Source organism: Manacus vitellinus, unplaced genomic scaffold (assembly GCF_001715985.3).
Source record: "Manacus vitellinus isolate BGI_N305 unplaced genomic scaffold, ASM171598v3 scaffold_14_pilon, whole genome shotgun sequence".
Classification (NCBI taxonomy): Eukaryota; Metazoa; Chordata; class Aves; order Passeriformes; family Pipridae; genus Manacus; species Manacus vitellinus.
Window position 1 is genome coordinate 2027491 of NW_021939063.1, and position 15481 is coordinate 2042971.

The window sequence follows — 15481 nt, forward strand, 5'->3', positions numbered from 1 at the left end:
CCATAAACTGAAGAAATGTGAAAAGAAACCTTGGGGTTCCTGCAGGTGAGATTTCAGCCCCACACATCCCACCCTGCACCATGAGCTGCGCTGGGAATGAGAGCTGTGCCTCAGTCCATGGAATCACAGGCTGGTTTGGGTTGGAAGGAACCTTAAAGATCATCCAGTTCCACCCCCTTCCACTAGCTCAGGTTGCTCCAAGCCCTGTCCAACCTGGTCCTGGACACTTCCAGGGATCCAGAGGCAGCCACAGCTTCTCTGGGCAACCTGTGCCAGGGCCTCCCCACCCTCCCAGGGAAGGATTTCTTCCTAATCTAATCCTGTCCTTTGTCAGTTTAAAGCCATTACTCCTTGTTCTAGCACTACACACCCTTGAAAAAATCCCTCTCCAGCACTTCCAGCCAAGGAGGGTTTGCAAAAATGTCCTATTACTGGAGTACTTAAAAATACTTCTTCTTCAACACTTAAATTGTTAGTATGAAGCAATCTTAACTATTCCTTTTAGACTTTCCCCACTCCTCATCCACAGGAATTGTGTCAACATGATGGAAACAGTGATTAGGCTGCAGCAATGAGCCCCGGTTTTACAAGCAAGGAATTTTGGTCAAATACCATTGTGTGACAATGGATCTTCTTCTAGAAGAAGTTGCTAATAACGCATTTCTATTTCGGGAACAAATGTCCTATCTGTTATCCTTTAAACCTGACACATTTTAATTAATTTTAATTGTAAATTAACACGTAAATTTATTTTTCTTATCTTCACAAAAATGACGACAATACAAATCAATTGTCTGTATAAATTTAGAAATCTTCTTTTGCTTTCTTCTTGCTTTTTTGTATTATTCCACAGACTACTAAAAATAGCCCTAATTCTGCTGGGAAATACAGCCTGAGCTCACAGTTACCGAAACAACAAAGTGCTTTTGTTCACTTTCAGGCTGCAGAAAATGAGCACAACTGGTATATCCAGACTCTAAAATCCATTTTGTTTCCTGTCTTTTGCCAACTCTCACCACGTATTTCTTTTATAATTATTGCCTGACACTGAGAGTTGTTCCCAGTGGCGGGAAGAGCAACCTTGGCCACAGCATCCCTAAATCCCACAGCTGGCCATGACTTTGATCCCCAGCGAGAGCAGAGGTCTGCAGCCTCACTGTGAAGGGGAAAAACCTCTCCCTTTACCCCAATGGAAATATTTCAGGCCATTTCTTAATTTCTGGGGGACAGCCAGTCAAAGAAAAGTGCAGGACAACACCTCCAAGCCCAGCTGGGGATTCTCTGTCCCAGTCCTACCGTCGTTCCTGAGGATGAGGGGGGTGGGGGGGCCCAGGACCTTGCTGTTGGTCACGGTGTTGGTCACCACACAGGTGTAGTTGCCCACGTCCGAGGCCTCCACCTTGGCGATGTAGAGGTTGCCCGTCTCCTGCGACACGAAGCGCCGGCTGTCCTGGTGCACGAAGGTCGGGTACTCGTTGAAGATCCAAGCGTAGGTGAGCTCTGGAAGCACAGGGTTGGTTAGGAAAACTGGAGATATCACACCCCATGAAAGGATCCTCATGGCTACAAATGCAGATTTCCAACTGTGACACCTCTGAGCCTGCACACAGATCTCACGTTCTTGTCACTCCTCCAAGTTCTCTCACAATACGATGCACTTTACAAGAATGTCACCTTTCTGTCGTGAACATTTCAACCTGACTCGTGACAGAATATGATGTATTTTACAAGAGTCTCCCCTTTTTGTCATGAACATTTCAACCTGACTCATGACTTCTTTCATTCCTCCTTGTTAATTTTTTTTCCCTTCGAAGACAGCTGGGAGGAGGATCTGCCGAGCCCTGTCATCACCCACTGTATGTTTTATTCCTTGGGAATTCCCGAATCAGCAAAAAACTGAACACTAAATTAAGCAGCTGTAACCTTCTATGTGACTAATTAGACAGTGCTCTGTGTTTTATAAGGCATCTTTGGAAGTTTATTTGGGCAATAAAACAAGAAGTGAGAGAGATGTCGCGGCGGCTGCAGAGTTTGTGGGTGAGGTTAATGCAACATAACCCTGTTACATCTGCCCAAGTCACACTGACAAAGCTTGGGGAACTAAAGTGGCTACAAGATTGCTGCAGTTTTCTAAGGGCACACTAATTATACTAAAAATCATACTTTTATTTTAATACTCTAATGAGTCGTAACTGTAATTGACCCCAACTCCCATTAAGTACTTCGGGAAATATATTCTGCCCTCATGTTCCACTGTTTACTGGGAGAATGCAGATTGTTAGCTTTTATTTATTTATTTCTAATGAAAGGATTCTGAAATGCCTGCTCAGACTTTTAGGAAGATATGATAATTATGTTTATGAGGGAATATCTAATCATCATATTTACACATGTGCATCTCATTATAAGGAGCCTCATGCTGATGTCAAGAGGATACTCAGAGCAAATAAGGTACCACTTCTAAGCCAGCTTATTATTTGCTGTAAGTAGTTAAGTTTGGTTGGTTTTTTGGTTTTATGGTGTTTTTTTTTTAAATTTACTCTTGATGAACAATTATGTTGCTCCTCCAGAAGCAGTCAGCAACAGGCAAACAAACACCACTGCCCCGGGATGCACAGAGGTGTTGGAATTTGAGTGACTCTGCACACAGCAGGTTTGCACCAAAGCCCTCCTGAGCTCTTCAATATGACAACATTTTGCATTGACTGTGGAATGGTGAACTGACCACAGGAAAACACAGGATGGGAGGATCTTTCTTGATCAACCCCTGTCCCCATCCTCCCAAGGAGGTCACATTGTCCCATTCATAATTACACCCTAAACCAGCAAGAGTTTTGGCTTCTGCTTCCCTGTATGAATTGATATGACTTTAATTGCTAAGAAGCCTCTAATTTCCAGGTTAAATATTTCATTGCTGTTCTATAGGTCTGCTCTTCTGGGCTAACGAGCCCTTTGGCTTGAAGAGTTCTTGCCTCTTTGCTGGTGAGAGCCATCGAGAGCCCTTGTGCCGTCATTTCCAAGACAGCCTTTGCAACCCTATAATGGTTGGAGGAGCTTTTCCTCGCCTCTGCCTTAGTTAAAAGTCTTGAATAATTGTGTCACTTGAGCTGAGTGCCAGCTTGGAAACCCCTGGCAAGCAGGTCACAGGCAAGCAGAAGGGAAATGGAAAGCTGTGCAATGGTGATGATGTGGGATCCCTCCAAACAGAGCAACCCAACACAGGGGGAACTAAAAGAGACCTATTTCTACGGTGCAAAACATCAAAATCTTCCCAAAAGCCATCTTCAAACTATTAATTTGGCTGCATAACACTGAGGAACGTAGTAAAGAGCTGAAGCTGCAGCTCTGCCTTCCTTTCATCACAACAAATCACAAAGATATAACTGCCCAAAACACACAGAATTAGACTTTAGGAGCAGTCCTTTGCTATATAATACTTAAAACAACTGGGTAATTCTCTCTTTCTCTCTCTCAAATAACATGGGACTAATGGAATATAGAGCACAGGGAACAGCACAGACTAGAGCACCTCTAAGTGCATCTGCTTGTGCAGCAACATGTAAATAAATACTGTATCAAACTCCCTTTGATTTCCTTAGAGATCCCAGTGCAATATTTATGGCTTTTCAAACTTGACGGGTTTCTTTTGATAAGGTTTCACTTCCTAATTGCTCTGGAAGTGATAGACAGCTCACATCCCACAGGCAATTTGTAACAACTGTGTAAACAGACACTTAAAATACAGCCCGAGGTGGCGCGTGACGGAAACGTTTCCCAAAGTTACCACCACGGAGTCTTTGAGCACAAAGAACGAGCAGCAACGAGCACTTTGTGGTTTTCTAATTACACATTAGACTCTAATTCCTGCAGGAATTTATCACAAACTTCTCCTTTCAAATTTGGGGCCCCTGTCGTGTAATTTTTGCCTATTTTACCACGCTTTCCGTTTCCCCTTTGAAGCATATTCTAGTAGGTCTCTCAAACCTGGAATATAACAGGAAGATTTCGGACCTATATGTGCTGGTTTTAAAAAAAAGGGGAAATTCCAGAAGCTGCAATCCCAGGCCAGCTGCAGAGCACCACCTTGACCACCCACTGCCCAAAGACCCAAAGGCTGTGCTGTGCTACCTTACTCTTCCTCATTGCCTGGAATTCCATGAGAGATCAGGACGATGAAGATTTTTGGATGGCAAATCTTCACTTCTGTAATGATTATCAGGACAAGAGGATGGAGAAGTTACTTGAACACTTGGTACAGATACTCTCATAACACCAGATGGTGTTATGAGAGTATCATAACACTCATAACACTCAACCCCAAAACCTTCCTTGCTCCACAGACCACACAGAGAGCCTTTTTCATCCACACAAATCCTTGCTGATGGGCTACACAACCTTGGCTCCCTGGAATACACATTCCACTATAGCAGGCAGATGCTGGAAGAAGGAAAAGTGGATTTCTTTTTGCCCAAGGAATGCAGGTTTCTGCACACAAGGTCACAAAGTGATGAATATTTGCTCTACCAAGGCACCAGAGATGGGGAAGACTGTCCTAAATTAGTTAATATCACTCATGTCTTCCAAAGGAGCCTATGGAAAATTTGGGAAAAAGAGCAGTGGAGGTGACAGGCGTGGTAGAAGCAGCTTGATTTGACTTTGAGCCAGCAATTAAAAAAGAAATAAATTACTCAAGGTACTGGAACACAGATTTAGGATGTTTAAGATCTGCCTCTCAAGTTTACTATCAGAATGCAGACAAACTCTTTTTCTCCCCCCAAAAAAGAAAAGTTCTGAGCCAATTTCCAGGCCACCAGCAGAGAAACCTGGAAAATGAGAGATGCAGAGATTTCTGGCAAAACCCACAGCCCCCTTGGGTCTGTTTTTCCTGATCACCTTCAGATCTCATCACTTTTCTAAAGCACTCAATGATAAACTCAATTAAAGTCTCCCTGTGCTGCCCCCAGAATATTCTGCTCAAGACGAGAAACAAAACTAAAGACACTTCATCTTTCAAACTTCTTCTAAATTACACCAAGCAGGGGAAAAAAGTTACTGAAAGCTGCACAGAAATTCTGCTACGAGTAATTATTGTAATTAGACCTTATGGTTTTGCCAAAACAATGTTCTCTGGTCGCCTGTCTTGGGAAATTCATATATTTTGTCTTTGCCTTTAAGTACAAGAAACTCTTCTTGATTTTTTTTTTTTTTTAAAGTCTCTTCCATAAAGTCAGAGCTGCCACTTAAAAAGGTCTCTGGGGCTATTATGGGAAAAGCTATTAAAACATCAAGATTATGGTGACCATAAAGCTGAAGAGAAGAATGAAATTTTGGAATTAGTATTAGCCAAAAATGGGGATCATTTATCATTTTTAATAAGAACAGTGTGGGTACAACACACTATTATTTTTTATAGGCTTTACTGACAGTTACAGAGATGAATCCAATCTTTAATGATTCCCATAATTCCTATGTTATCACCCACTATGTCACCCTCAAGTTGGACAGGCAGGAACTGCTCTTCTGTGTGAAACACAAGGTTTGCAGCATTTCCTGTCAATTGTGATGCACAAAAATTAGATTTCACTGCACATGGCAAGAAAACAAAACGAAATTAAGGAAATTAGGAAATCCTCCCTTTAAACTGTCCCAAGCAACCCAAATTAAGAGTACAGAATTTTGAGACATTCTGAAAGGAAAGGTGAGGTTCATCCCAGCATGTAACAAACAACAACACGTGAAGTTTTTCCTGGAGAGAAAGTTATTCCCTCAACTACTGCAGGGCAACTGGTGGTGGTGAGGAGCTGGATTTAGCACTGTGATTTTATATGAATTAGCCAAGTTTCTTGGCTCTGTGTATTTTACTGCCTGGCTGGAAAGTGCCAAACATATTTATATATTAAATATATTTTATTGTATCCAAATACTATAATGTTTTATATCTCCAAATACTATTTTTTCCAATTAAATTGATTTTGTTTTATATTTCCAAACTATAAAGACATTTTGTACAAACCCTCAATCATATCCATTGTTGTTGTAGAAACTTCTACAACATGGGAGCTGGAAAGGAAGCTCCAAGCACCACAACAAACTGCCTGGGGAAGGGGAAAAGAGGATTATCAGGGAAAGGTCCTCTCCACATCCCTCCATTCCCTTCTGCCAACTGCACTGTGGGTCCTGGAGTTTTGGGCCATTTTTCTCTCTCACAGTTTTATTTTAATAGCAAACTACATGAATTATACACTGTACGTATTTTTTGTGGGCCTCCAGACCGTTTCATTACCCTGCTAGAACACTGGATCAATTTTTTATCTTCTAGTCTTAAATAATCCCGGAATAATTTAAAGGAATCAACCCGGACAAAAAGCGTCGCCCGATAATTCTCCCCTTGGCTCTGTGCTCTGCCCTCTCCATCACACAGGGCTGCCCAGCTACACCACACCACGGCCCTGGGCCTCAAATGCAGCCTTTTATTAAAGGAATGATAAATAATGAACAAGATTAATCTGAGGTTAATAAATAATACATTTTTGGATGAACCCTCAGCTGTGCTAAGCCCAACGACACAGTTACTCAGCAGCCAGCCAGCAGTTTGCACACAGAGAAATGGGTTGTCAGAAGTGTGTAAGAATGAGAAAAACGTACAAACTGCCCAATTTCTGTCTTAGATTCTTCCTCACAGCAATTTTCAATGCGTGCAGGGCCGTGTTTACCCCCCAGCCCCTCGACGCCACGCCTGCCCACTGTGTTGAGCTTCACCTACGGGTAATTAAAAGGGCAAGAGGTCTTCATTACCTGAAGCCTAATCAATAATCACCTGTATCTGCTGCATCTCCATTCTGGGTATCTCTAGAACAGTTAATATCTGATGGCTGTACACAGCTGACCTGGCTTATCTCTGAGGAGCAGCCTCCAGCCCCAGTCGATGCCACGGCACCGGAGCGGTAACAACTGCTGCTCCGTGGCATCGGGGCATTCTGACAAAATTTAACCTAAAGTTCCCTCAGGGAGAGAAATCCACAGCAGCCTTTATCTGTGACTGAATAGAAAGTGTTATGAGATGGAGTCCTGGGCTGTTGTATTTGCTGCAGTTAAACACATAAACCCATTTCGACAGCATCTGCCGGGCAGCAGGCGCCCTCCCACCCCCTCACTGATTTAGGGCCAGCAATTTGGAAGAAACTATTGGGTTTTTTACCTGACAAACTTAGCAAACTGTCTTACAGAAATGTAGAGCTCAGCCCAGTCCTGCCTGAAAGGAAAACCCACCAACAAATCCAACCTGTATTTGTCATAAGGGCTTGATACCTTCTGAACCAGGTTTGGTGTTTGCTGGCACCAGTGAACCTTGCCCAGGATTAGACTTGATGCCACGTAGTTTCCTGCACCTCTGGTTTAAACTTCAATTTTTGGAGTTAGGCTCAAGCCAGCTGCTCTTGGACGAGGCTCTTGGGAAGGGTCAGTCCCCCCAGCCACGTCCCTTCCCGAGGGATTTCCAGCCTGGAACTGCACCAACCAGGGATGATGCTGCAGACACCCAAAAAGTTGGGATGTTGGGCCTGCCAAGAGAGACAGTGATCCACTGAGGAAGGGAATTATCACAGAATTATGGAATGGGTTGGTTTGGAAGGAATCTGAAAGCTCATCCAGTCCCACCCCTTGCCATGGGCAGGGACACCTTCCACTATTCCATGTTGCTCCACACCCTGTCCAACCCAACCCGGCCTTGGACACTTCCAGGGATGGGGCTTTCAATTATGAATTAAAAACTTATTTCTTCTAAGAACACTTCAATTCTGGAGCAAAACACCATCACCTCTGGCATCAAGGAGGTCCCAGAGATAGCCAAGGCAGCTGATTTATGGTGAAATCAAGATTTCAGGAAAAGCTAATGAGCATGTAAGGTAACGTGCCACATAACCCCATCAAACCAACCTTTAAAAAGAGCAACAACACAGAAAGCTCTCACAAGTGGGTGAACAGCTATGGATTTGCTACAGCCTTCAGTCCTACTAATCACCAACACCCTACTCATGAAAGCCAGGAGATGCATCCTTGCTCTCCTGTGGCACTGATTCAAGCCTGGATGATTTCACATCTTTTACCCACTGAGCAATGTATAGATCTGTGTGATGCTCTCTCTGCTTGTAAGTTCATTTCAACAAGGAAATTCCGGTACTAATAAAAAGAATAACATATTCTTATGGCCCAGAGAGTGGCATCAACATCCTCATAAAGAAACACTCATCCTCACCTGACAGCCAGAGATAAACATCTCCATGGCAGATCCTGTCAGCAGCAAATGGAAAGAGGGGAGAGAGGAGAGACTGGACAGAAAAAAAAAAAAAAAAAGAAAAAAAGGGGCTAGACTGAAGCTGCTAATTATGGGAAAACATCAAATGAGAATAAACACACTGTAAGCTGGGCATGTGCAGACACAAAGCTTACACTGATTTTTAATTCTGCACTGCAGTTTTGCTGTGAGAGATTCAGTGGTTGCTGATACTCTCCAGGCTCGAGTTACATAAAGTGCTCCACACACCACCTGAAGGAATGACTCACAGATTTAATCCAGCAGTTTGTTTTCTGTTTGAAGTCAGACAGAGTTAGCCTAAAATCTTTTTTTGTGTGCACTTGCTTCACTAAAGCTAAAGGTCCCTGGGCTTGTTTTAAAACATATTTCAATGTGACCCAGCTAATCCTTTAATACCAGCTTTCAGTACCTTTGATCAGCCTCTTACTGGAGCTATAAGAGATTAGATCAAACCTTAAAAAGGAGAAAAAAACAAACTTGGTTGCAGAGAATTTTCTTACTGCAGTGAATTAATATCATGATCAAGTCCAAGGCTGAAATATCTGCCCAAACAGCATGGGGGGTATGTCCTCTAGGGCACTGCTGTGGCACTTGCCTGTAGTACATAGGAAAAAAAACATTCTCTTCACATATTTGATAGATAAACAGGGTTTTGATAGATAAACAGGGTTTTGATATCTACCAGCTGAAACCATCATCAGGGTTGCACATTTATCCTCTCGTTCAAACAAATCATGGTCACATATTTAGACATTCCACATGTGTGAGGGAACAGCAAATGCCCAAACCAATACCCCCACGTGTTTTCCAGCAACAGAACATCACTCTCACAGGAATGAGGGTTCACTAGTCCAGGACTATTGGCTTTAACAACACAGCACATGCACCCGGGGGTGTGGAAACCCAAATTTGGTTGCAGAAGTGGAGATACACCAATGCCAATCAACAAACATTCTGCTGTGAGAGCAGGTCACAGCCCTTGCTGCTTCTGAGAGCTTTGCAGAGACCAGCTGGAGCTGGGTCTGGAGGGAAAGGGTGGTTGCACCAGGTTAGCAGAGCCTGGGAGCAAGACTCTGATCTCTAATTTATTTTATAAAGAGATCACAAGATGTTACACTTTCAGTAAATGCCTATTGACTGGATCTTGTCAGACGACAGATTTCACTCATCTGCAGCCAAACCCTGCCTGCTCTACCCCCTTTCAATCCCATTTCAATCTTCATTTAGTGCTGCCTGCAATCGAGCAGGGGAATGAACCACATGACTGGCTCGCAGATGATTTCTTTTTAAAGATGTCATGAGCTGTCACTGATAAATAAAAAATCCATTAATGTCATGTTCCTTATTATTTTGGTATTTCCAAGGTCTTTACTGGAGAGTTGAGCCTCTTCCCATCCAGTTCTCTGTGTTACAGACCCCAGACATCCTCCCCTGTCCATGACACCCAGGTGGGGCATCAACGTGGAATGGCAGGTGATGGCAACACTGAAGGTGATAAATCACATATACCAGTTGAAAAATTTGGGTCCAAACTCCTGTGCCAACATCTCTTCTTGCCCGTGACCCTGTTTTGCAACTCTAAATTTCTCCCTACTGAAATGAGGCAGATCATACACACACCAACTCAGGTGCTTAAATTAGTGTAAATCTATAATGAGTTTGGCATTTGTGTTATTAGAAATATTTGTAATTTCATAAATCTCTCAATTAAAACAGCACTGCATGTTCCCTGTGCTGTCAGAAACACCAAGCCAAAGCACTCCCAAATTAGAGGAGAATTTATCCTTATCCCTTATCCTCAAATATGTTGATAAACTTGTGCACAAACTGAATCAGCACTTTTAGAGAAAGGATTATGTCAGATTAATTTTAATCTAATCCATTTCTATCTCCTGAGCAGCTTTTTACTTCTTGCTTTAAATAATTTAAACGGTGACTGTGGCACAGCATAAAAAATAAATGATGGGAGATGCACTTTAAATGGAAGTTACAACTCTCAATCACTTTTTATTTAAATGGGAGTTTCATATGCCTGATTTTAAGTTTAATGAAGCCCATTTTTGCTGAACTGTAATAATCCTCCCCACGTGGAACCAGACCCAGACGGATGACACTCTCCTGCAGCTCCATGTCTGACTCACCTACTCTGTAAGTGCTCTGCAAAGAGACACCCTGGGTGAATTTGGGGCTGTCAGATGTTGACACTCCTTTCTTTGGACTCGGGAATTTTCCTGCTGTATGAGGACATGTGAGTGACAGCCACTGTTAAGAGGAAAAACTGATTAATTCTGATATTTTTGTTGTTGTGCTGTTTGTTCTGATCATGGTCTTCTCCATCTCCCACACATCCCATCAGCATCCCCCTCCAGTGAGCAATGCCAAGGAAATCCTGGTTGAACTTCACACATTCCCATCCCAGGAAAGGCACCTGTGAGTGCAGAGCCCCAACTCATGGGAACACCACCTTGGCTGGGGCATTTTCCTGTTTGTTTGGAAATTGAGCCTTCCCTCCATCATTCCCTGCATCCTGCAAGCAGAACCATCCATGAATAACTCACAGCAGTTTAACTCCTGGCCGTGATCCAGAGAGGTTTGCAGCACCTCCTGGTTCACCTCTGCCAACACCGACCCCATTGCCACAGTCAAACAGGTCAGATGCATCACTGACATCCTAATGCAAAATATTTCTCTGATTCCCTCTCCTTTTCCTTTCCCAGCCAGTTTACCTGCTCATATTTTCACTCCAGCCTCTGCAGTGATCCATGACAGGCTACTCACTGACCTTGCAGCACTTTGACAAGTAGTTGAACCAACTTACAACCAGCTTAGCAGATTTTTTGCTTGGTTTCCTAGAGAAATGGAGCTTTTACAAGCATGGTGCCCACCCAGCTGTGAGATACTCCTCTCTAAATTAGCTTCTCACTAATTGGAACCAAATCTGACCGAGCAGCAAAGGCTTACAAGACATTAAGACAGGAGAGAAAGAGGAGAAACTACGAATCCCTTAACAAGGAGAGGGCAGGGGTAGCTCAGCCCTTCATGAATCTGCTTGGCAAGAGGCACCTGCCCCATCCTGGGCATACAGGCTGTGGAAGAAGCACATTTCTAAAAAGCTCTGGACATGCCACACTGAAAGAAACAGCAGGAAAAAAAAAAAAGGCTGAAAATTACAGTTATTGTAGTGAAGTGGGGGGCAAAAAATGCTCCAGGATGTAAGAAATATACCAGGAGAAGCATTCTTATCCCAACAAATAAGTAACCTTCCATTCCTCTGAATTGGGAATGGAAACCATCCAACTGGCAGTTGGGCTTGATGTTCCTTGTGGGTCCCTCCTAGCTCAGGATATTCTATAATTCTACCAAGCATGCCACAAATAAAAGATCTGGTACTGAGAATCTGATTTAACACTGAGGGGAAGATGTTTTTCAAGGCTCTTGCCCAAAGCCACCCTGAATTCTCCATCCAGCAGGAATAAGAGATGGATCCACACAGAGGCATCGCTGCTGCCTGGGCAGAATGAAATGATCCCCTGCTATTGGGGAGACATTAGGTGGAAACAGTCTTGGCCTCTCTGGCCATGAGCTATTTCTAAAGTTATTCCTTCCCTTTCCATCACCTCTTTCAAGGCTGAGTGTTTTCCAAAGTTTTAGCACAAACTTTGTTCCTGGTGACTGTAAGGACTCCAACAGAGAGAGTTACAAACATTCGTTCCCGTTGTTACAACAACGGCTCTAATCATTTATTAATCATGCATTAATTCTTCATAAGTGACAAAAGAAAAGGCAGCGTGACAGTTTTCAGAGAAGAGAGAGAAATAATTGCAAAACTGGTGCCACAGGATGGGGAGGAAAGGGGCACAAATACCTGACAGCAAGTGAAGGAAGTTGAGTTCCACAGCACTCCCTGCCGAGCAGCACCGCTCGGGGGTGAAAGCCCCACACATCCATCCTCTGATGGTATAAAAATGCCTAATAATTGCCTTATTCCTTCTGCACTGTTACAATTAATCTTCCCAGGTTTCCCCCCTCCTCCTTGCATTGGATGAACACCAGGGACTCTGAGATGCGATTTGGGCGACGGATTCTTTACGAGACAAACCCCCCAAACCATTCATCACCCTGAAGGCCATCAGGCACACTCAGAGCCAAAACATTCCCACTGTTTCCAGCCCGTGAAGTGCCCATCATCACTTTAAAAAAAAAAATAATGAAAGCAGTGAAAAAGTGACCAGCCAAGTAAACACACACTGATCGTTTCTCTGCAGAGCCCAGAAGTGGTTCCGGTCGCTGTAATCAGTAAAGTGCTTTCTGAAAACATGCCTGGTGTCCACACTTCACTACCTACCATACAGCATGAAAGGCTGAGATTGAGATGGAATCAGAATTGCCATCTCTGCTGTCAAATGCTAAAATTTAGTTAGTTCTACTTGATTAAGCTGTGCAACAGAACTAAAAGTTCTCCCAGATACTGGGAGAGGGGGGGGAAAAAAGGCAGGAGAGAGTGATAAAACCTGAACACATCCATTATGTGAAAAGATGTGAGAATAATTCTCTGTCAACATTTCAGCTCCCAGACAAGCAGCCCATGGCTGTGTTTCCAACAGGAGTAATGGCATCAGATAGGAAAGAGTTATGGGAACAACTGAGCTTTAATGAATCTCCTCCACTTTGGGAAGATGGAATTTCACAAGTGCATTGAGAACATGGGCTCTGCAGAGAGACAGAAAACTGATTTTCCTTAAATCCTGCCTTTGTTCCCTGAAGGAGACACAGCTCCAAGATGCTCAGGAAGGTTGTCTGACTCCACAGCAAGGAGCAGAGGGACAAGGTGTGCAGGGAACTGAGGTTCAGGGATAGAAATCATGTTGGGGAGCTTCGGTTCCAGGGTCACCAGGAACTTTGTTAGAGGCCTTTCACAAGTGGGCAGGAGAAGACATGTCTTGTAAAAATATCAGCATGTTTCCATCTGCACATCTAAGCACTTTGTTATCTAAAAAAAAAAAGCAATCAGCTTATTTATTCCTTGCACAGATTACTGAGATAAATTAGGAGTGAGAATAAATATGCTCCAGATGTGAGGAGTGGTGGTACAAGCTAAGGACAGGGAGATCCCAGAGCAGGACACACCTCTAGGGAATACAAAGGGAACAGAGAATTCAAACAATTAAGTAATTGAGAGCTCATTTTTGTCAGTTCTCTGTGTACATTCACAGTACAGCACTCTGAGATCTCCATTTCCATAGGGTTTTCCCATGAGGGCTGGAAGGCAAATGTCATGAGAACATCGTGTATGGATCTTCTAAAGATGAACCCAGAGGAACTCGCAGGAGGGGGAGTGAAAGAAATCCTAAAAGACAAGTTCATTTATCTTCCCAAAGAAGGGAAGGGGGAGGATTTACAGACTCATTTGTTCTGCGTGAGGATGGGTGTGCCACCAGCCTGTCAAGTGGGCAGAAAATACTTTCCAGGACTGTATTTTTTTTTTTTTTAGTCTCTAGACTCACAGCGAAATGCCAGGGATGTTAGGAGGAATTTAAAAACTGTAGTTGTTAAAATATTAACAACCCTGCCCCGACTGTCAAATAAATCTAGTAAAAGTGGCAGCTAAATTACTCAGTTCCCACAAACTTCAATGAAAAGAACTATTTGGCACAGAAGAATATTTTGTCTTAAAATTTGGAGATAAAAGTTAAAAGGACAGTGACCTCCAAATACTTCCCAGGCATATCCCCCTTGGAACACAATTCAGAGCCCTGAGAAACACAGGCGAGTGTTTGCTTTGGGTTTCGGAGCTTTTTGTTTATTTGTTTCAATCAAGTTTATCTCAACAGGAAATGTATCTTGCCAAATTTGATCAACAATACTGAAAAGAGCAAACAAGAAAAGGTAACCTGCTTCCCCTGCAAAGCTCCTCTCAGAAGGAAAACATTTTCACCAACAGCTGAACTTGAACATCATTTTACGTTTGAAATGGTCAGTGGTTTCTAAATTAATCTAAATGGCCTAAAAATACAACAGAATGGAACACTTAGGAAAAACCAAAGGCTGTTTTGGTTGTGGGTTTTTTTGGTTTTGGCTTGTAATGGCCCCCAGGTTGATTTGCTCTTCCAGATGGTCAAAGGAGGGGATTCATCCTCTCTACTCTGCTCTTGTGACACCCCACCTGGAGTACTGCCAGAGGGCAGGGTTAGATGGGATATTGGGAAGAAATTCTTCCCTGGGAGGGTGGGGAGGCCCTGGCACAGGTTGCCCAGAGAAGCTGTGGCTGCCCCATCCCTGGGAGTGTCCAAGGACAAGCTGGACGGGGCTTGGAGCAACCTGGGCTGGTGGAAGGTGTCCCTGCCCATGGCAGGGGTGGAACTGGATGAGCTTTAAGTCTCTCCCAACCCAACCCATTCTGGGACTCTATGGCTGATCTAGCAGGGCTTTGAAAATATAAAGCAGCAGAGCATTGTTTTATGGGATCCAAATTCTAAGACATGCTGAGATTCCTTAATGACTGCCCAGTTAATGCTGTGGAAGTGGCCAGTGGCTCTGGAGGTGGCCCCTGTTGTTCTGCATCAAAGCCAAATTTTAGCTACACTCATAATTTAGGATTTTTGCCTGTTTTTTCATGTCCACTTAAATACCTACAGCTGCTCATTGTGCTGTTACACAGGCCCCAATTCCACATTCCCAGAGCAATGTTTACTCTCAAATTATTTCTTCTGTTGAGCTTCACAGGTAGAATGGTTGACACACAACCATCATTAGGCTTCTGATTAAAGAAAACAGTGGAAATAATGAGAGAACACCCTTTACAAGCAGGGTAATTATCTCAGAAAAAAGGTACCAGCCCAGGTAGGTTTCTGCAAGTCCTTTAGTGAAACAAAGGCAAAAAAAAAAGGAAAGGAAAAGAACTGAAACTTCTAACTTGGGGGACTGGGAGGGAAGCAGAGATTCAGATGCTGAATCTCCAACTCATATTAAACTAAAAATTAGGACAATACATGGAGATGCCTCAATTATTGTGTGCAAGCCACACACAGCCTGTTTGTTGATGCTGAAAATACCTCTTCATCATTTGGACTCATTCTCAGGATGAATTTCTCGTAACACTTGAACAGTAGGAAGCTCTTTATCAGGCATCATTAAGAAGAAAAACTACAAAGAAATCCTCAACAACTA

At 43.3% G+C, this 15481-nt stretch overlaps 1 protein-coding gene across 1 annotated transcript in view; it reads right to left on the reverse strand.

Moving 5' to 3' along the window:
• CNTN4 (contactin 4) overlaps positions 1 to 15481 on the reverse strand; it is a 156173-nt gene that overhangs the window by 71842 nt on the left and 68850 nt on the right. The window contains exon 6 of the mRNA XM_018068339.2: positions 1297 to 1500. Coding sequence (XP_017923828.1) covers positions 1297 to 1500 — 204 coding nt within the window. The remainder of the gene's footprint in view (positions 1 to 1296; positions 1501 to 15481) is intronic.